Source organism: Anser brachyrhynchus (genome assembly GCF_964034855.1).
Source record: "Anser brachyrhynchus genome assembly, chromosome: 1".
NCBI lineage: Eukaryota > Metazoa > Chordata > Aves > Anseriformes > Anatidae > Anser > Anser brachyrhynchus.
This window is the reverse complement of record NC_137694.1, coordinates 101,454,400-101,477,440: the sequence shown is the minus strand read 5'-3', so window position 1 is coordinate 101,477,440 and position 23,041 is coordinate 101,454,400. Positions and strand designations below refer to the sequence as shown.

The 23,041-nt window shown below is 38.3% G+C and overlaps 1 protein-coding gene across 15 annotated transcripts in view; it reads left to right on the top strand.

Annotated features, from left to right (window-relative positions):
* Nucleotides 1–23,041, top strand: part of SPAG17 (sperm associated antigen 17) — a 117,275-nt gene that overhangs the window by 8,211 nt on the left and 86,023 nt on the right. For 12 of the 15 annotated variants that reach the window (XR_013945198.1, XR_013945199.1, XR_013945200.1 and 9 more), the window contains exons 2-4: nucleotides 193–333; nucleotides 664–727; nucleotides 17,534–17,661. Coding sequence is in view for 9 of the 15 variants with exons in the window: in XM_080576922.1 (XP_080433048.1) it covers nucleotides 193–333; nucleotides 664–727; nucleotides 17,534–17,661 (333 nt within the window). In the remaining 6 variants the exon portion in view is untranslated. The other 3 variants (XM_080576924.1, XM_080576916.1, XM_080576923.1) reach the window with 3 other exon arrangements.

The window sequence follows — 23,041 nt, the reverse complement described above, 5'->3', positions numbered from 1 at the left end:
ATGGAAGAAAGAAGAGGTACAAAGCTGTACATGATTGTTTCGATTGTATAGTTAATTTCAGTGTGATTCATAGTTAATGTTGAATATGTCTTAAAGGGAGTAATTATCTCTACAGGCTTACTCCTTGAAACTGCAGAGAAGCGTTTTGTGTGCTCGTGTTCTAATGCATTAAATATTTTATTTTGGAAATAGGATGACTGGAAGCCTAGCATCGCTTTTGTGGTTGGGACCAAAATTGAAGATGAAATCCACACAACGGCCTTGTCTCTTGCTGTGCAGGTGCCACAACGGAAGCTCTTCAGCGTGGTGACGCGTGAAGATATCTTCAGACAGGTATTCCAAGAAAGGAACTTTTAATAACAAACCAAACCCTATTTAAATTCTCTGTGGAAGTTTTAAAAATTACACTAATTCATTAGAAAATGGAAGAAGAAAAGCTTACTGCATAAGCTGGTCTGCCCCTTGAAAACAGTGGGTTTTTTTACAGACTTTTCTTCAAGATGCTGGTCATCAAAGCTCTCTCCCTAAGGTACATAGGTACTTTAAGATGATTCCTTACCAATTTGGAGTGTGATTGTAGTATTTAGTGAAAAAGAATAACTAGTAAAATAATCTGTTTAATTTCAAAATTTACTCATGGTATAATACCTTATTTCCTTACAGATCACAGAATCTGGAAATCAAAAGGGAAAAAAGGTTAAGGATGTGCCTATGTTCTATGAGGTAGGTTGAGACATATTTCAGAGTCAGAGCTCTTTTATATTTTGGTAATTACAGCTGTGTGATTATGTTACGCATACCAGAGTAAATGCAATTCTACCTGGTAAAAGCACTGACCCATGTAGATACCTAAAATTCTTTTTTCTCATAACAACACAGTTCCATTGGACTACTAATTATGTGAGAATCAAGATGTCTTTCTATGGATCTGAGTTGTATTAAGTTGAGAATATGTTACATGGTCATACATGGCGTTGTTACAAATTACAGAAAAATAATTAAACTCTGCCCTCCCAGATGTTCACTGTTATTTAGAGACTTGTACCTTCCTTCGTTTACAGGCATGCAGTCCCATAAATGAAATACCATCTCCATGTGCTAGTATCCATTACAATCTCAGACTGATGTTAAATTCTAACGTGGTTCATCTAGTGGGGTATGTCAGCTGGATTGAGAATCATGCTTAGTACAAATAGGACTTCCTTCTCCCTACCTTGTTAACGTTTTACGTACAGCTTGTGAGAGGTTATAAAATTCTGTGATTAATTAGAAGATTGTTTAAAATTTTCTCAGGTAAAGCTTTATGGCCCTACAGACCTGGAAAATAAAGAATTTTGGATACCTCTAAAAAGATTGTGTTTGCATTTTAGTTCTGAAATGACTAATAAACTTTTAATATGTCTCAGGTTTTGGCGGACTTTATAACAGGTCTTTTTAGTTGCAGTCTGTTTTTCAGTATTGCCAGACTACTATCTGAACAAGTCCCTTTGGAATTATTTACCACTGACATGACTGTGAATTTTATGCAATTAACCCTCTTCATTTAGGACTAGCCTCCCAGGCAAACTCACCCTTATATTACCTGGGATGTAAAACCCCTTCAATCCTACTGACAGAAAGATTTTGAAGTCTGGTTCTAAGCAGAAGCTTTGCGTGATACCTGTATTTAATTACTAAGAGCAATTTTCCTTGTGAAGTGGATACTTATTAAATTCCAGCTGTCAGTGCTGTGTCTCATTAGCTACTTACTTTACTCCTCAAAGACATTTTTTTTCCTCCTCTCCTTTAACAGAGAATATAAAATGCCTGTTCTGACCTTTTGCTTGGACTCAGTTTCCGTTCTGGCTGTAGCAAATTAAAAGATTGATCATGTCGCTACAAGCATTAAGATTCTGTCTCTCTGGGTAGAAATTTGCTCCTGAGCGTTCATTTAAAGTCCAAGTGCAGTTTGTGCATTCAAAACTTTTGCTGCAGTAAGGATAAACAAATAAGAGGCTAGCACAGAACATAGAGTGGGAAATGTTCTTCCAAGAGGAACATTTTTGTCCTTTTTGCATACAGTTCTCTGTTTTGGAACTTGACACACCAGGATTTTCACAAGTGCATATTTGTTTCTAGTGAGACAGTAAATAAGATTATCGAACCTATAATGATCTTTGAACATATGAAGTATACATGTGTATGAATTTGGGACTAATGACATGGATAGCAATGTGGTTATTAGTGGTATTAGTAGTAACATTATTACCCATGCTATTGCTCTTGCACATTGGATTTACTCAAATGTGGGGTATTTTAATAAATTTCAGTGCAGCAGTCTGCAGTGCCTGCTGTAAGTCAGGAAACATTAACAAACTATATTGCAGGCTAGTTATGTATTATATTAAAGTGATGCCTTTTGTCTATTATAAATTATTTTCATTCAGGGCTTTTAACGTCTTGCTGTGTTCAATTTCACATCACTCTTATTGTACAAATTGAAGAGGATAATGGCAGGGTTTATGAATGTATAGTTAAAAGGTTTCCGTATCTGGGACAATTCGGTGTCTAATTGTTTTTCTGTCTCTTAAGTGACTTGATGAGGAGTAGGAGTCCTGATCTGTAATTTTGTGCTAATTCCAACACTTAATTAAATCATGTTAAGTTGAGTTTCTCATAAAGACACCATGGAAATGATTTTTTTTCTTGTATATGCAAAGGAAAATGTTACGTTTCCTGAAAAACAGCAACAAATTTAATAGTGAATCAGGTTGATTTATCACGTACAGTTTTTCTAACAGACAAGACCTAAGGCTGCAGTGTGTTTGAGTAAATTATGTGTATTATATATCACAGAATCATAGAATGGCTTGGATTGGAAGGGACCTTAAAGATCACCTAGTTCCAACCCCCCTGCCATAGGCAGAGATGCCACCCACTAGATCAGGTTGGCCAAGGCCCCAACCAACCTGGCCTTGAACACCTCCAGGGATGGGGCATCCACAGCTTCTCTGGGCAAAAGAGAATATATGCATATTATATTATTATATATTATTACATATACCTTGCATAAATATATATATGTATATGCATACTTCTATATATATGTACACATATATTCTGTTGTTTATGTACCTGGTTTTTGTGTCCATTTTCTATTAGAGTTGGTTATGTTATGTGTAATTAAGGTGCTTTACCACTACTAAATATGAAGCAGTTTGTCAGTTACCATACTCTGAACTTCGAAAATCTATTCAAGCCTAAAATTTCCACACTAGTTTATTCATCAAGATGTTTTGTTTTGTTTTTCTGGAAAATTCTGTTGAGATTGAGTTTGGGGGCTGTGTAGATGGAAAGATTTTTTTTTCCTTGCAGCAGTTTCTTTTCCAGTTTTGTTGAACTCATCAATACTGGGTTAGGAAAGTTGTCTTGACGTTACTCAGGAAATTTTGAGAAGGATTCTTGTCACATACTCAGAAGGGAATAAGCTGGAGCTGTGGAGCAGTACCTTGGTGAGAAAAGATTGTGAAAGAAGATGGAACCTCATGCTGCCCTTTCATGTGAGAAGACTGGAAGTAGATAGCCAGGTTTGCTGCAAATAAACAATTAAGTAATGGATGTGGCCATGAGAGAGAGGGGCGTGGAAAGGAGAGAAACGTGGAACAATTTTGTGGTTCTCTCAGGCAAGCTGAGATGCTTGAGACAAAGGGTTATGGAAAGATGAAATAGGCACAAGTGGTAGAGACCAGAGCAGTTTTGTTTGGATGTGAATCTCAGAATGCTATCTTCAGAATGAGCGCCTGTGCTTGTGAAGCCAGCAAAATTGAAGTCTCGTAACAACAGCATCCTTTTGCACACTGCTCCGACTCATCTCCAGGACAAGCCAGACTGTGAATCCTGTGTAACCAAAAAGGTTGATTCCAATTAAAAATATTAATCTTTATTCCACTACATGTGAAAAAAATATTATATTAATTCTGCTTTCTTGCAACAGAATTGTTAGTTGTCAAACTGAGAAATACTGTCAAATAGGGGGACAAACACAAATCCTGACCCATTCGTAGGATCATAGAATGGTTTGGATTGTAAGGGACCTTAGAGATCATCTAGTTCCAAATCCCCTGACACGGGCAGGGACACCTCCCACCAGACCAGGTTGCTCAAAGTCACATCTAACACGGCCTCAAACAGTTCCAGTGATGGGGCATCCACAACTTCTCTGGGCAACCTGTTCCAGTGCTTCACCACTCTCATAGGAAAGAATTTCTTCCTTGTATCTATTCTAAACCTACCTTCTTTTAGTTTAAAGCCATGACTCCTTGTCCCATCATTACACTCCCTGACAGAGTCCCTCCCCAGCTTTCATGTAGGCCCCCTTGAGGTACTGGAAGGCTGCTGTACGGTCTCCCTGGAGCCTTTTCTTCTCCAGGCTGAACGTTCCCATCTCTCTCAGCCTGTCTTTGTAGGAGAGGTGCTCCAGCCCCTTGATGATCTTTGTGGCCCTCCTCCAGACTTGTTCTTACAGGTCCACGTCCTTCTTGTGCTGGGGGTTCCGGAGCTGAAGGCAGTACTCCAAGTTGGGTCTCACAAGAACAGAACAAAGGGAGAGAATCACCTCCCTCAACCTGCTGGCCACACTTCTTTTGATGCAGCCCAGGATACAGTTGGCCTTCTGGGCTGCAAGCACACATTGCTGGCTCATGTTGAGCTTCTCACCAACCAACATCTCCAGGTCCTTCTCCTCAGGGCTGCTCTCAGTTCATTCTCTGCCCAGCCTGTATTTGGGATTGGCCTGGCCCAGATGCAGGATCTTGCAATTGGGAGAGAATGCGCTTGCGTTCTCATGCTAGAATTCCATGACACTGGAACAGATTAAATCAGCTGTAAATAAGAGTTTTTCAACTGTTAATCACTGGGTAGACAGCAAACTCGACCGATGTCTGCTGCATTTTGGTGATGGGACACAGCATGAACAGCGTGCACTGCACTCCACAACTCCTCGCTAGACTTGTTATTCCTTGAGGATAGGTATAGTTGAATGCAAGATGGAAAATCTCTCAGCCATGGTAGAACTAATAAAAACAACATCAACAAAGACAACTTAAGCCAAGAGTAACTTCATCTTCTGCTAGACTCTGTTTAGTATGCTATGGAAAAGTAGATTTTAAAGACTTTTCTGCAAGCGTGTTTGAAGTAGAAAAGATGGGCAAAACCTGTGGGAAGAGTCCATTAAACAAGTGAAGTAAAGTCTGTGATAGCAACAAATCCCATAAATTGCAGGGGGTGGTAGGAGAAGATGGTTAACTAAGTTGTTTCAATTCTCAATAACTAAGTTCAATTCTCAATAACTAAGTTGTTTCAATTCTTCTTTTTCACTAAGAAAGGCTACTGATAAGAAAAAAATGTCAGCACTGTAGGCCAAGAGTTGGATTTCTTATTAGTGCAGCTATCACCAATTTGTTTTATGTTGTGTGAAAGTAGTAAATGGATAGATATGGTTGGTAGAAGAGATTATTGTAACCTGTGCCACAGGTCACAGTGGTGTTTTTTCCAAAAATAATCAGCTGTGAAACTTCGAAAATCATGATTGGATGTTTTTTTCTAAATGATTACAAATGCCCGAGAATATGTTACAGCTTAATTACTTTACAGGAAGGACCTTTCCTGATAAAAGTTACCTATAGTTTCAGTGTAAATACACGTTTCAATATATGGACATATTTACTAGATCAAAGAAAATCTTGCAATTAATCTTCTCAGTGTAAAAACTTTGTGTTCAGATTGCTCCTGTTTTTTTCTCTTTCTTCAGCAATGTGTAATAGACTTCTTCATATTTTTCAATTCTTTAGTAATTTCTGTGAGTCTTCTTTAAGAAACATTTACAATTCACTATTTAATTGTGGACACTAGAAGGAACTTAGTAGTTTTGTTGAATATGCATCAAATACAAGGGTAACATAATGCACATACTCTATTTGATGGCTCATTGTATGCAAGTCTGAAGATTGACTAAGTTACCTTGGCTACTGCCTTGCTCTGAGGGTGAATTTTAGACTGAGTTGTTCACTGTTGACCAGTGAGTCCTTCCCAAAGTTACCACTTCACAGGTTCTCAATCCTTTAAATTTGGTCTGTTTACTTTGTTCTAAGATACATATCTTGTAATTTAACAAAATAAATCATATTGCTTCTCACGCTATGCTGACTAAGTTAGCCAAACTGCTTTGTATGAATGAGTTTTATGCTATATTCTTTATAACTGCTATGGTTATTGTGTCTTCTGGAAATTGAGTAATTGAAGATTTTGTGTCTTCTCCTAGCTCACTTACAGTTTTTTAATAGAGTAGTTTCAACATCTTGTATGTTTCAGACCCCATAAGAAACTCACCTGTTTGATGGTGCTTCTTTGTTTATCTCTGCATTTTTAGGTCTGTCAGTTAATGAGTTTCAGTCTTTGTCACTGCTTTCTTAACTGTAGAATGCTTATTTCTAAATCAATAGTTAAATAACACAGAGGGAATTCTGTTTTTCACTATATCATTGTTAATATGTTTCAACTAGAATTGCAGCCTTACCAGGGAAAGCTATTTTGTTTGTGAAAAGACCTTTTCTTCAAAAAGAACAGAATTAAATTGATAATAACTATTTTGGAAGGTGGTCCAGGTTTCATGGAACCAAAGTTGATTGTTGTAGTGTGTGCTTTGGCAGATGTTCACTTTAGAGTCCTCTGCTTTGCATCTTTCTATTTGGTATAGGAAATACTCAAAACTTTTCTGTTACAGTATCTTTCTAATTTTTCTGAAGTTGCCTGTAATTTGTGAGGTATCTTGCAAAATATTTTAATGTTGAAATGCACATTCTGCATACCAACTTTATAGACCTAGAGTAGACTCTGATCTTAGAGTAGTTTCTCACATTTTGAGTGTGGGAAGATTGTATAAAACTCCACTGTCTGCCTACCAGTTATGAAATGTTCCTTTCATTCTTTTCATTGTAAAATTCTCAGCAAGATTCATCTTTGTTCAGCACTGTTCGTTTTCTTAAGACTAGTATAAGCCACAACCATATCATTCAAACCGTTTTTTTTTTATGAGCATGATCATTAAAGTATCTTCCACAGTTTTCGTAAAGAAGACTTAGTTATGGCTGCAAGCAGTTCAGTTATGTGGAGAGTCTCTTGGTTGTATCTTTTCTGCTATTCACAGCCAGCTCGCCCATATATCTCTATAACCATGCCCCCTTTTCATGTTCCCCATATGGAAATTGCCCAGCTTTTTCCTGATTTCTTCTGTCTCTCTATGTATCTTTCATGACTAACTCCTTTCTTCCTTAAATCTGAAATAATGAGGACTTGTAAATCAGGCTGTCCAAGATCTTGTTACCCATCTGATTACATTGAATTGTCTCTGATTCTGCAACCCAGAAAATCATTTTTCTCCATCATAATCATTAGCTTGCATGTCACATGCAGGAACTGTTAAGATTTAAACAGAAGGAAGTATAGGATATTGACTACAAATTGTCATATTTGGCTGAACACGGAACCTATTTGATTCTTCTGTTGGCTTGCTTCTAGATATGCACAGCAATTGATTGTCATTCAAAACCTCATTTCTATTCTACCTTCTTTTTTACAGGGAAGAAGTATCAACTCAGATACTTCAAACTTCAGGACTGGCAAAAGCAGAAAAAGTGCCAGTTTTATTGTCTCATTGAAGATCCATAACAGCCAACCTGTACTGACAGGGATATAGAAATAGCAACCTAGTTGTGCAATTTCAAAAAGCAAACCAAAAAGACTCCCCAAATTAAATCCTTCTACTGTTAAGCATAGTATGTACACTTTGCCATCAAAACACAGTTCAGTTGACAGTTTGCACGTAAATCTTAATTAGTTCATGCTTTGTACAGCTCATTTTTGAGGACTAAAAGGTTATGGATTAGAAACAGAATCTTGCATTGTTTTAAAATTATTTATAGGGTGCTTTTTTTTTTCTTCTTTTTTTTTCCTTCCTAAGTTTGCGCTCTCAGAGTCCTTGGGAAATTGTGTAATGTTCACAGCACTTTTTGCATTAATAATAAGCTGTAGCAGGGTCAGAAGGATCCCTGGGTTTTCTAGGTGTAAGTGAAACATATTCCTCTCCTGTCACTTCCAACACAAAATACATTACCTAAGATATTAAGACTTCATGTAGGGTAGTGACACATAGCAATAAACAAGCTGAAGTAGAGTAAACTGAACGAATTCTGGCAGAAAACAAGGAATTTAAAGCAGTCTTACTTCAAGCATTTCTGTGAATTGTTTGTTTGCTTGTTTTCTGGAATTATGTAGAATGTAGATTTGTGAAGTAAAGGTTGTTGCTGGTAAGACTGTTTGAAGTGTTTTTTTTGGTGGTATCACAATGTAAAGAGAAGGTCCACTTTATATTGGAACTCAGTATGTAGTTCTTGGGTATAGGTGTTATTAATGTAGTATAGAAGTTTATATATACACATACACGTGCGTGTGTGTGCAGGCACATAAGTATTCAAAGCTATGTTATTCTAATAAGTCCTCACCTCAATGGCATGAATTTCATTAAGGAGTTCTGAATATTTTTTTATGTCTCTCTTCAGTTGGTCCTAAATAATTCATGCCTTTCTGTTATCTTTCTGATTGTGTCCTTTTTTTTTTTTTTTGGATGCTGCCATTTGTCTCTAACAGTACTTTCATGGAAAAAAAAATGGGACAAGGGGTATGCATTTATGTTGCCTTAAGGATATTACAGTAAATTTCTAGCATAGAAAAAGCAAAAGGTTTGGTTTTATTGTGTTGTTTTGTGTTTGTTTTTTTAAAGTGATATAGGTAATGATATCTTCAGCAAAAAAAGTGAAACAAAATTCTTAATGCTGCAGACGTACTGCTTGTGGCTAGGGATATTTTTACCCAAGAAGGTACAAGCTGTTATGAGTTGTGCAGTGGCATCTGGAGGAGATCAAAGAGTGGTTAGTAGCCAGAATATGTGTCACTGAAGAAAAAAGTTTCAGAAATAATGCTAGTTAAGAGTATTTTTAGGGAAGCCTTTTGATTTCTTGTGGAAACATATAATTAAAAGTGTATAGTTTTTGAGGAAGCATATAGATTTTTACAAAGCACCATCAGAATGGTTGGGATCAAGAGTAGCGTTTCTCAAAAGTAGAGACAGTCATTCTAAGATGCAGTCTTTCCAGTCGAAAGATGTGTCAATAGAATTCTATTTTGTAGTAAAAGTTAGCAAAATTTTGTTTTCTTTCCACTGTAGAACAAAAATTAGTTGGAAAAGTGGTTGTAAAGTGGAACAGTTCAGGGGCCAAAACTTGTCAGGTGTCATTGTTTTGTTGAGTGGGTTTGACAGTAAAAAAAAACTTTGGCAGCCTTGCTGAATGGTCAAAAGGATAGAAAGATTTCATATTATTTCCAGTTCCAGTACAGAGCAAAACAAACACCGCAGTCTTAAATGTTGTAATAGAATGGAACAGTTCTCTAGTCAGCCATCGTCAAGTGCAATTGTGTGGACGTGAGTTAAGAGAATTTTATTGCAGGAGCACTTGGCCTTCACTCTGTATGGGTATGCAGATGCTCACAAAATGGCTAAGAACTGTCATTAAATGAGGATGCCTTTTAGCGAGGTACTGGCTCTAGGGAAGGGTAGGGAACATTAAATCCTGCTGTGGGCACCATCTACTCCTTGCTTTTCATGTCTGTAGTACCAAACACCTACCAGGTAAATAATTGTACGGAACGTAACTTGTTTTGTAAATGATCCTACTGCATGAAGTGTTATATTTACCTTAGAGCTGTTTATTGTCTTGTCTTCTTAGGAGAGTTTAACTACTCTTCCTCTTGGATCCAAGAATCTAGGTCAGTTTACTTAAAAAGAAGTTAAGGGGGAAAAAAAGTTAGCTTGGGTTTAGCAAGTTTCATAATTCAGATTGGTCGACTTCCATAAGAATCATTCATATTGATATTCACAAATTGAGACCAATGTCTGCATATCGGCTGAGGTTAGATTTCCCCCTCTTTATCTCACAGGAGACCTTTACAAACAATTCAGTTTTCTCTGCTGACAACTGAATAGGGACAATTTATGGCCGTGCTGAACTATTCCAAACAGAGACTATCCCACCCCAAGACACAAATCTTTGGCATCTCCAGATGAACTGCAAATATGGGGTTATCCATATCCCTCCTAGATAATTTTAAAGTATTCCAGGATTTTTGATACTCTGCTGGCTCTGGCTGGGTTGGAGGTAACTTTCTACAGAGCAACCTATATAGTGCTTTGCTCTGCACTTGTAGCTAGAACAGTATTGGTATCACACCAATGTTTTGAGTATTGCTGAGCAGTGCTGGCACTGCATCAGGGCTGTCTCTCCAACTCTTGCCCCCTAATAGGCCAGAGGGCAGGGGTGAGCAAGAGGGAGGTGGGGAGAGGACACAGCCAGGGTAGCTGACCTAAAGTAACCAAACGGATATTCCATACCATACACCGTCACACTCAGCAATAAAAACTGGGGAAGTGAAAGGAGGGGGAAGGTCTCTTGTTATGAAAGCATCTGTCTTCCCGAGCAACTACTATGTGAATTTATTGAAGCCCTGCTTCCCAAGACGAGGCTGAACACTGCTTCCTGATGGGAAGTAGAGAATAATTATTTTCTCTGTTTGCTTCTGCCCAACCTTAGCTTACTATTTACTTTCCTTTAAACTGCTCCTTGTCTCAACTCATGATCTTTCCTTTCTTCACCATATTTTCTCCCCCGTACTTCTGAGGAGGGAGAGTGAGAGAGCAGAAGAGTGTAATTTAGCTGCCCATCAGTTGTTAAATCACCACAGATACCTTGAAAATTTTACTAGAACTAGTGCTTTCAGCTACACAAGCTTCTACCTGTTGTGCTTACCTTAAGAGATGGATACTTCATAAAGCCTTTCACTAGTGGACTTTGAGCTTCTGCATTGCTTTGGCAGACAGTTGTCTCACTAGAGCTAATACCCAGGAGAGTAGAATGTCATTGTCACGTAACTTCTCAAGAGTGGCGTGTGTCAGGTTATCAAATGATGTGCCTTTGGCTTGGGATTTGTTTGTTCCTTTAGACTGTACTGCTGTTGCTATAAACTGGTTGGTCCTAGAAATTCTAGTTGCTTACAATCAATTTCTAAAGCTTCTGTAGTTCTGCATCCCTTTCCAGGGGCCCATCTAAGGACAGTATGTCACATTAGGAAGTTCCAGGATTTGTAAATGCTACAACTGGGGTAAAAAATCTTGAGCTCCTGCAGGAAAACAATCTGTGTCTTCTAATTTTGTGTTTCATAGAAACTGAGAAATCTGGTTCTATTGTTTACATGAGACAACTGAACATATTTTATTTCCATTTCAGAATAATGACTCTTCATAATCCTAGCTCTAGTATTCTTCAGGCAACACCCTCTGCCTGTATTATTATTTTATTACTGTTAATTGTAATTATCTTGCTTGAGGCCATTTATAAAACCCCAAATTGCTGACAATTTATTGTCTAGGAAAGAAACTTGATACCATTTGAAATTCATCTATCTATTTAAAACTTAGACTTTAAACTTGCTTAGAACGCTGGTGACACCTTGTTTTTGCTTTCCGCATTACAAGGTTTCCTGCATATGTGCAACTTGGTATAAAATTTTGTTTTTTTTTTTTTTCCATGCAAGTTTTGTTGCAATCTCTGTGTTAAGCAAGTATGTCTGTAACAATGTCATTCTTAAACTGGTAGACGGACCCTCTGGAAAAGCAAATACTGATAGCTGTTTTGTTGCCTTCAAAGTTTCAGGTGATTATAAGTGGTTAATTATGGGCCGTGGAGTGTAAGACATGTTTCTCAAATAGAATAATTAACTAAAGAATCCTTTATCACCAAAGGAAAAAAAAATGCCCAAGGCCCTGTTGCAAACATGGGCGTAAGTGGAAAGGTCCTGCTGAGGAGCGGTGCCAAGCCCATGAGGTCATTGGGCCCTCCTGTCCCACAGGTTCTGAGGGTTCTTAACAAAATTCTGGCAATGTGTAGCTGGGCAGGTTCTGCCAGCACAAGCGTTGATGAGACAGCTTTACTTCTTAAATCTTTTTGTTCCACGTCTTATTGGTTTCTGTCTGTAGCCAGATGTAATATCAGAGAAGCATGACTTTAGCTCTGTAATGTTCATTGTGCAAATCCAATTGGCTGGGATTACTGGAAAGAATTTACTTCTCAGAAGCACAAAATATTCTGCTCCACAATGAAAAGACAAGCTGGGCACATTTATACTACTGAAATGTAAATGTTTCAAGATTTCATCACAGCAATATATCTTTTCTTCTGGGAACAGATCACAGCAGACTGGCGTATCTTCTCATTTTAAAGCTCTGGGGTCTTTAGGAGTTCTTCAGGAATCACTTGAATCACCATTTCAATTTTCTCTCCCCAGTTAGGGTGTTAAAAATGAACAGGTATCTAAAGAGCCACGTGAGAGAATCTTTCCTTTGCATGACACTCCTGTTTCCTAAGATAGCAATGCTAATGATTATTCTTTTGAATAACTGGACATTCATTTCATATTTTCCCTTAAAGAAGGTGGGTTTGGTAGCAGGTCAGGAAGGCATAGGAGATATATACCACAGATGGTTAGAGCTGTTGTATGAGATACTTAATAAAGCCAAGGTTAAAAGTCATCTTAATTTATATGTAACGTTTTCTCTTTTTTACTTAAATGAGGTTATTCAACTGTTTGTGTTTCCCTTAAAACATTATTTGAGTACTTCTAACAGTAAGACACATACACTGTACATATGTGTCTTAGGAAGTTCTCCTTCTGCATTGCTGAGATTAAACCAGTTAAGATATCCTGCAGAGAAGGACTCAGGGCTACTGGTGGGTGAAAAGCTCGACATGAGCCAGCAGTGTGCACTTGCAGCCCAGGAAGCCAGCCATATCCTGGGCTGCATCAAAAGAAGCGTGGCCAGCAGGTCGAGGGAGGTGATTCTCCCCCTCTGCTCTGCTCTTGTGAGACTCTACCTGGAGTACTGCCTTCAGCTCTGGGGCCCACAGCATAAGAAGGACATGGACACTGAGGGGAAGAAGGGAGACATCAAATCTACTTTTATAATTTTTTAAAATTATCTGAAATACATGTTGGTAGAGTCTTTATTGATTAATGAAGATGATTTTCTGGTTTGCCTTAAGTTTTGCAGTCTACCTTGTGGATACATAAGCTCTATATGGAACTCTTTTCAGATATGCAGTTGATTTACTGATTTAGCTCGGTTTGAATTGCGAGACCTTAATTCAGCAGTGGAGGAGGATGATTATACAAGGGATCTTTTGACATCATATTTGGGAAGAGGTTCTGAGAAGCAAAAATGAAATGAGGGGAATGGTCAGACAATACAAACTAAATTACCTTTCAACAAACTGCAGGTGTGATCTGAAAGAAGTTGTTTCAGTCCGCTCAGGGCCTTCCTGGTATTCTTTCAAAGTGATATCATATGCTCTAGTCAATGAAATGGCATCACCAGATTCAGAAATATTTAATGCTGTGCATACAGAAGCCTTCTTTGGCCAGAAGTAATTTTTCAGTATCACACAGTATCACAGATTTCTAGGTTGGAAGAGACCTCACGATCATCGAGTCCAACCTCCGACCTAACACTAAGTACTCCACTAAACCATATCGCTAAGCTCTACATCTAAACGTCTTTTAAAGACCTCCAGGGATGGTGACTCCACCACCTCCCTGGGCAGCCCGTTCCAATGCTTAATAACCCTTTCGGTAAAGAAGTACTTCCTAACATCCAACCTAAAACTCCCCTGTCGCAACTTTTGCCCATTCCCCCTCGTCCTGTCACCAGGCACGTAGGAGAACAGACCAACCCCCACCTCTTTACAGCCTCCTTTAAGGTACCTGTAGAGAGCGATAATGTCGCCCCTGAGCCTCCTCTTCTCCAGGCTGAACAAGCCCAGCTCCCTCAGCCGCTCCTCATAAGACTTGTTCTCCAGACCCCTCACCAGCTTGGTCGCCCTTCTCTGGACTCGCTCGCTTGCTCTGGACTCGCTTCTTTGGCCAGAAGTAATTTTTCAGTATGACATGCAGCTTTCATTCCATAGTCTGGCTTGAAAGCTTCTTGTGAGGGATTGACAACACTGATGGCAGATTGGTTTAAGATTTGGCTTATTTTATTAGCTTTTATTAGCTTGCTTAACAAATTATATTTGAACAGTAAATATTAGCTTCATTGGTATAAGTAGTCCATATAACCTATTGACTGATGGCTCTTCTGTTAAAGATAGATTACCTGTTTCAAACTGACTTGATCTGTGTCAGGGATCAAGGGATATGTCTTACTAAGGAGTTCTTCTAGGAACCATTATGTATGTGAGTCTTGAATTTCTTACAGTTTCAAGTACAGGAGGGAAGATGGAGCTTTACAAAGCTTATCATGGATATAGAATAACTAGGGCTGACCACTGTTCATAGCAAGTGATGCTAGCCACTTCCAATTAATGATAATGCTGTGAAAGTTGGTAATTCAATTTATCACTTCAAATGCTTTTCTCATTATGATTTAGCAGCCACAGAATGGTTCTGTGTAAAGAAAAGGAAGCATTTCAAAGAAAGATACTAGGAAGACTGGCTTTAAAGGTTTTCCAAACTTTTAAAACCTGTCTCCAATCTCAATGATATCAGCATATGCCAGTGGTATGGTATCATCTACAAGCACTCATGCAGTTTTTGAATGGCTTGAAATACATGCCCTTTGCACCAGGCAGCTAAGTCTCTGCATGGTTCATACTGCCACCATATGAGATCAAATACTGCATCACTGCAGCCTTTCTGCACTTCACAAATGTGACCCCTGCTGTGTGAGGAATGCTAAGTTTCCTATTCCTTTAAAGGAAAAGAGGCCCTACCTAACAGAGTTTGTCTGTCCAAGTTTCTATGGTTTCTCACATAAGGAAAAGGTCATCATTGGCAGGATAAAGTATAGCCAATCTGAAATGAATCCACCTCATAGTATCCCAAAAAAATCCTTCTGTACTCCTACCAAGTCTTTGTCTTCAGCTTTTTTTTTTTACTGAGGCTCTGTGGATTTTTAGCTGTTTATGCCAGGTGCCTGCATAACTCACAGGGCCACAAATGAAGAAAACTTGCATGAGTGTAATAAATTCTTTTATCTGCTCTGCATGAATTGATCTATGTTCTATCTTTAAACAAGCAGTGATGAAGGATTTTTTTTTGTTATTATTTGCTTATGCATGGAGCAGACTTTACATTGCTGTGTGGAAAACTGTTTTCATGGTATTACCAAATGTAGGGTGCTCATTTTATTTTTGTCTGAACTCTCTCCCGAGTAGTAGAATGTATTCCTGTTAAATAGAGTTTGGTTTATACCTCTCTGACACCTCACATTTAAAAAAAATAAAAAATAAATGTCCTTCTTCTCCACTCACAGAGTTGTCCAGTTTACTATAGACCTGGGACAAGTCCCTTAATTTCTGTATTCTCTATCTACAAAGTAGGAATAATCACAATGCATTGCATTTAACTGGTAAAGCACTTTGAATTTCTCAGGAGGAATAGGTTGTAAGAATCTAAGAATTCCTTCCTTCTTCCATGAATAATAAATCAGCAACTGCCATCAAGCTCTGGGTTACTATATATACTTTTCAGGAATCCTTCCAGAATCTCTCCCTTTCCCCTCTATTGCGCGTCAAGAAATGTGCATCTCGTCTAGATTAGGCATTTGGGAAGTATCTCTTTCCATAGGCTGTTAACACCATTTCTGCGAAAAAACAGTATGAGAATTTTTTTCTCTAAGGGAAATTACTATGATATTTCTACCGAAGTCTCTTTCAGAGCTCAGATTTTCTGTAGTTAGCTCTGGGTGACTCTTCTTTGTTGGAATGGCTAGTAGCTTTTAGGGTGCGTACAGTCTGTGGGATTTTTTAAGACAGTCCTTAATATGCCATTGATTTTCTGCCATGACTCTGAAGTTACTGGGATTCTTTCCAGAAGCCTCCTATGGTTGGCTTGTTGAGATAGTGACCAGTAGTATTACTCAGAATACAAAAGATGTAAAGGAAAACTCATCTTAACCATGATGTATTTTCTTAAGTGTATGTTAAGGAGATTATCAGATTTATTAGTGTTGGAGGAACAGGATTGTTTGGAGATGGGGGGTTATAAATACAAATATTTTGTTTGCTTTGTCTCCCTGTTATGTGATCCAGAAAAATCTGAAATTTAACGTATTTTTTTTCCCATGTTTTGTTCCCATGTACATGAAATACTAATTTGGCTTATAATATTCTGGATTCCATTCTGGCATTGATAATTCAGAGAAGCATTTGTAGTGGCTATATTTACTTACCCGGGTTTTACTTGATAAGTGAAAATTTCTAAGCTGGGCAAGAAACTATGAAAGCTCAAAGCTAATGGTGGTGTTTGCATTAGACAAGACACAGTTCAGTGAGATGCAGTGTGCACCTTCATTGTCTGAATGTTAGCAAGCAAAATTGACACCATATGTGCCCAACTGTAATTGCTCCAAGAAGGGAAAAGAGAAACATGTCAGAACATTTGAGTAACACCTAATTCAGCCCATGGTTATAAATAAAGCTGATGGTTGCTTAAAAACAAAAGTAGGAAAATATTATGGTTATATTATTCCTCAACAGCGCTTCCTACATAGGTGAACTTTATTACAGAGACAACACAAGTGAAAAGAAACATATAACAACTTTTTATGGTATTTTTATGTTATTTTATTTTTTTCGCAGTAAATAAAGTGGTTATGAGGCTCCAAGGAAAATGGCCCAGATGTTACTGTGTTGTACGAAATTTAGTGGAAACAAGCTGTAAAAAACATAGTCATAAAACAGCCTGTCAATGCCACACATCTGGACAATGCAGCTGTATGTTCCCGCTGCTGTCATCACCCTAAGAAAACTCAATAGCCTTATTTCACCCCAATTAGGCTGCATACCAACAGAATCAGCATTACACAGGGAGGGGTGTATTTTCACCCAGACAGACACTCTCAAATTCCCTTCAAGAAGTTTGTATCTTTCATTCAATGCTGGTGCCTCAGACACTAGTCACTTTGTAAAGTAGTACTCCAAAGTATTCCTATTGATTTTGTACCTGCTAAATGTTTTTACTTTATTTTATTTTATTTTATTTTATTAGTTTATAAGTAGTTGCTTAAAGTTGCCAGTTTAAAACCAATATATATATATATAAATAAAATATATAAATATATATATGCAGTTTACACTAAAAACTGTGTATCTGTTCACACTTGCATAGTTTTCTCTCTTCTAGTTTTATCTCATACTATAGCATTTGAGGTCTTTGGACCAAAGAATAGCAATGCATCTTACTGATCTGTTGTTTTTCAGAACGTGTGGCCATTCTGAGCCACATATTGTACAATGTGAAATAACACCCCATCATTTCTGCATACAAACTATGTCAAATGCAATATTAAAACCATACAAGTAATAGCTGTTTTTGTTTTTTTCTCTGCAGGTAGTAGAAGCAGCCAAAGCCATTCTTGATAGTGGAGAAGAGATTCCTGTAACACTAACTGGAAAGCTATTGAAATTTCAACTGCTTTGTCTTAAACAGAAGGACCTTCAGAGAAGGGAAACTGAAAAGAAGGTAGTACAGTATGCCACAGAGAGGATGCTTAATTAACTTTAAGAAGCCACTTCTATTCAAGAGCTATTTGCATAAATTCAGCTTTCTCCTCATGCTTCACTTCCTGTATCCGTAATTGAAGATAAATGTAAATTGAAATTTATGTTTTAAGTTAATTAGATTTTTGGGAAGAAGCTCCCAATTACTCAAATGCAGGTGAGACAGGGAAAAAAATTAGAAAAGAAAAAGTATTGCCTGAGAACTCTTGAGTAAAAAGTAGTAATGTCTTAGCTAAAGCATAGAACCACTAGAAAACAGTGGTAGAAACTTGCTTCAGCTGAATATATCTCTGCTGAAGTTAAGGTAGGAGAGGTTATATTACTTGAGAGGTATCAGGGATATGTGCAGAGTAGCATTGTGAAGAAATTACTATCATGAATCACTTCTCTGGAAGAAATTTGGAGAAGTTGTCTGTTCCATCCTCTGGTATTAAGGCAGGATAAAATATACATAAACTATTCTTGGTAAATGTTTATTGAACCTGTTCTTATAAACCTTGCACTACTGTGTTTTCACCTTTCTACGGCAGTCGGTATTACTGTTCAAATATCTTTGTAACATAGATATTTGTAAAAGGTTTTTAACTTCATCAACCCTGTTCTAATTTAAATCCATTGCTGCTTCATTTCTCACTGTGTATGGGGACAATGGCTCAAGGTCCAAGTGGAGAGCAGGGATAAATGGTGTCCTTCAGGGGTCAGTATTGTTACCAGTATTATTTAATATCTGTGTTGGTGATATGGACAGTGGAATTGAGAGCACACTCAGCAAGTTTGCAGATAACACCAAGCTGAGTGGTGCATTCCACATGCTGGAGGGAAGGGTTGCCATCCAGAGGGACCTTGACAGGCTTGAGAGGTGGGCTCATGCAAACCTCATGAAGTTCAACAAGGCCAAGTGCAAGGTCCAGACCTGATGAGTGGACTGAGAGAAGCCCTGCAGAGAAGGACTTGGGGGTACTGGTGGGTGAAAAGCTCGACATGAGCCAGCAATGTGTGCTTGCAGTCCAGAAAGCCAACCATGTCCTGGGCTGCATCAAAAGAAGTGTAGCCAGCAGGTCGAGGGAGGTGATTCTCCCCCTCTACTCTGCTCTTGTGAGACTCCACCTGTAGTACTGCCTTCAGCTCTGGGGTCCACAGCATAAGAAAGACATGGACCTATTAGAGCAAGTCCAGAGGAGGGCCATGAGGATGATCAAAAAAAACCTCACTTCCACATATTCTCCAAAATCATTACTTCTAGCTCCAAGACTGCCTTAATCAGGTTACTTGTGTGTTCTAGGAGGAATTTCAGCAAGATTGCACAGAATCACAATCATATCAGACCTCTAATTACTTTCTAACTGCTGTAATTATTAAAAAAAAAAAGTTGTCAGTGCTACATCTCAAAAACTTACTGAACAATTATTTTTTGTTATAGTCCTTTTCCACCAAATATTCATTGAACTGAAGACCTTCATTAACAAAAAATCAAATACTTGCTGCAAAAAGTTACTGTTTGTTGATCAAAAATTACAGGTATTACAAGACATGATATAAAACCTGTAAAATTAGATGATATGGAGACCTAAGCAGTCTGTGCATGTAAAAAGTTAAAGAAGAAAATGGTTTCAAGGATTATGTGTAGTTGAAAAGTCTGTAAATGTTTTTTATAAATAATTATATTTGTGGGAATAATTGGCGGAGGAGGTATAATACAGACTCAATAACATTAAAAGCTAGTTGATGAATTAGTGTATTGGTCTCATTGAAGTCAATTGCAAAACTTTTACAAATTATAATCACAGAATCACAGAACGGTTGATGTTGGAAGGGACCTCCAGAGATCATCTAGTCCAAACCCCCTGCTCAAGCAGGGTCACCTAGAGCATGTTACACAGGATCACATCCAGGCAGGTTTTGAGTATCTCCAAAGAAGACTCCACAGCCCCTCTGGGCAGCCTGTTCCAATGCTCTGTCACCCAAACTGTAAAGAAGCTCTTCCTCATATGGCAATGAAACCTGCTGTGGTTCAATTTATACCCATTACCCCTTGTCCTATCACTGGTCACCACTGAGAAGAATTTGGCCCCATCTTCTTTACATTGTCCACTCAGGTATTTGTAAAGTTTGATAAGATCTCCCTCAATCTCCTCTTTTCTAGGCTAAACAGGCCCAGCTCACTTAGTCTTTCCTCGTAAGACAGATAATGTAAGCCAAATTAATGTGTAAAGAATCTGAGAGAAAAAAAAAATCTCAAGATGAAGAGGAATTCACAGGGTAAAGCTAAAGTGCAAATTGTTTATAACAAATGGAGGAGAAATGACTTTTCTCTTAGATATTAATTAGTGCTGGAAAGTAAACTGTAAAACGTTGATGAGGGAATAGTGTCCACCCTCAGCAAGTATGCCGATGATACAAAGCTGGGAGGAGTGGCTGACACGCCAGAAGGCTGTGCTGTCATTCAGCGAGACCTGGGCAGGCTGGAGAGCTGGGCAGGAAGTAACCAAATGAGGCTTAACAAGAGCAAGTATAGAGTGCTGCACCTGGGAAGGAACAACTGCATGTATCAGTACAGGCAGAGGGATGACCTGTTGGAGAGGAGCTCTGTGGAGAAGGACCTGGGTGGCCAAGAAGGCCAATGGATCCTGGCGTGCATAAAAATGGGCATGGCCAGCAGGTCAAGGGAGGTGATTCTCCCCCTCTACTTTGCCCTGGTCAGGCCTCACCTGGAGTACTGTGTCCAGTTCTGGGTTCCCTGGTGCAAAAAAGAGAGGGGTCTTCTGGAAAAAGTCCAGCGGGGGGCAACAAAGATGATACAGGGCCTAGAGCATCTATGAGGAAAGACTGAGAGGCCTGGGTCTGTTCAGCCTTGAGAAAAGAAGACTGAGAGGGGATCTTACCAATACTTACAAATATCTTAAGTGTGGGAGACAGAGGGATTTGGCCAACCTCTTTTCAGTGGTTTGTGGGGATTAGGACATGAGGCAATGGCCAAAAAATGGAGCACAGGAAGTTCTGCACCAACATGCAAAAGAACTTCTTCACGGTGAGGGTGACAGAGTACTGGAACAGGCTGCCCAGGGAGGCTGTGGAGTCTCCTTCTCTGGAGATACTCAAGGCCTGCCCGGATGCCTACCTGGGCAACCTGCTCTCGGGAACCTGCTTTGGCAGGGGGGTTGGACCCGATGATCTCCTGAGGTCCCTTCCAACCCCTACAATTCTGTGATTCTGTGTAAACAAAAATTTGAAGTTTAAAGATTAGTCACTTTAATATTAAAATGGAGCCTTAGGCTTTGTTTTGGCAAGGTTACTCTTCTATGTATGAATTTATTTCCCTGGAGAATCTGAGGATAGTTGGTTTTGAAGGTAGAAGAATCTCTGGAATTACAGTTTCTTCTTGGTTTTAGCCAAGCAATCTGGACAGTTGTCTGCTCCACTGGATTATATCTCTATCGAAGTGTGACAGACAAATATGAGAGAAGCAGCTGAAGGAAAAACTTGTCAGTTTGGGAGGCCTCTTCACTATAAACATACTCTGCAGTACAGAATGGGCAAAAATGGGCTTTTAATTTAGAATTTTAACTCTAAATTGCCTGCCATAAAATTTCAGTCCTTTCCAACTAGCTCATACAGTACAAGGTCCACTGACAGCTCAGGTGTTGAAACCAGGACTGCACTGGCAGATTAATTCTCAGAAAACTAACGTAACTGTCCATTTTTCTTCGGAGTAAACACCGATATATGGAATAGCAGAAGAAAAGCAGAAAGTGAAAGGCAAAAATAAACCATAATTCCATTATGAAATTTCTGTTTTTCAGTAGGAGCAGAAGCTTGTCATTGACTGCCAAGTGTATCCATTTGAATTATTCAGAGACACTTCCGCATAATTAGAAAAGCGTGTGAGGTAGTAAGATTTATGTAATTATGTAATGCAAAGTTTAAAATGACAGATGCAAAGCTAATGGAACACTGAAAACTCCACAGAAATCCGCACCTAGTAGGGAACAAGAAATGTGACATCAAAAAGGAAAGAGTCCTCAAAAGGAGAGGCTTTTAGTTCCTGACGTTCTAAGGACAAGTAGTGCTCTTTATTGGAATTGTGACAAATTCAGATATGTCTCTGCTTATTTAAGGCTTAATTACATTAAATGATTCAGGTGCAATTAAAAAAACAGATTGTAAACACTGTGGCCTGATGATTGCATCATCTGTTTTGGTGTGTTCATCAACTTAGAATTCAAATTGATACTATCAAAATCTTATGCTTGAAATGTCCAAAGTTGAATAAATCTGAAAGCAAATAATTAATACTGGTCAAAATCCCCAGTACCACAGCACAAACAGTTTTAAGAATCTATTGAAGGTATTTCTAAATGGTACAGAAAGGGAATGCATGAAGAAGGGAAGGAAGGAAACGATTTTCAGCTTTGGTTTTGAATTTGAGCTAAACACAATTTCTACAGCTGGGAAGTCTGCTTTTCCAGCTGGGTGTAAGGAAAACAACTGTGTGGAGTCATCTGACCTATCTCATTTGCATGGAGAGCTTTTTATTATTATTATTTTATTATTATTATTTATTTATTTAATAGCCTTTAAAGTGACACCTGCAGGATGCTAGCAGTAAGTAGTTAAGTTAATATCTTTCCAATGTATTTAATTTAGCTTTAAAAAAAAAAAAAAAAACATTCTCATGTGGTTAGAGCATAGTCATGCTGCTGGGAAAAAGTAAGATTTTTGTTCTTACAGCATTTCTCTTTATCTTAATATATTTTGGATTATTTTAATTTTAGACTTGTTGTGAGCTTCTTGGAATTATAATGTGAGCCTTTGGGATACTATCACCATCTTTTTTCATTCTTTACTCTTAAATTACCAAGTAGAATTTAACATAGAGGGTTTGCTTGGAAATAATGAGAATGGCTGAGTAATATCCTGTGTGAAATGAGCACAAGGCTCTTGGTTGTAGTTTATAGTAGACATATATTTACATCAAAGACAAAATAGTGCTGGTACTGTTTTATGCCATACTCAAAAGTGTTAACAGAGATGCTGAAGACTTAACAGAAATTGAATTTTTAGTCTTATTTTCCTTTAGTCTAGGGAAGGTTTCTGGCTGATGCAAGTACTGTAGTGGTAATTGCTGAAGGTCATTGGTTCTTTACTTGTCTTTCTATCAGTATTCATTTAATCAATTCTGTAGGTATAACATATACTTTCCCCTCATAGTTCCTCTTTAATGTCAAGTCTTAACGCTATGATTTAGTAAGAATATAATAAACTGAATGGTGCGTTTGAGAAGGAAAAAGCATGTGTTTAAGACATCTTTAACACAACAATTTTACAACTGTGAGAGGGAAAAG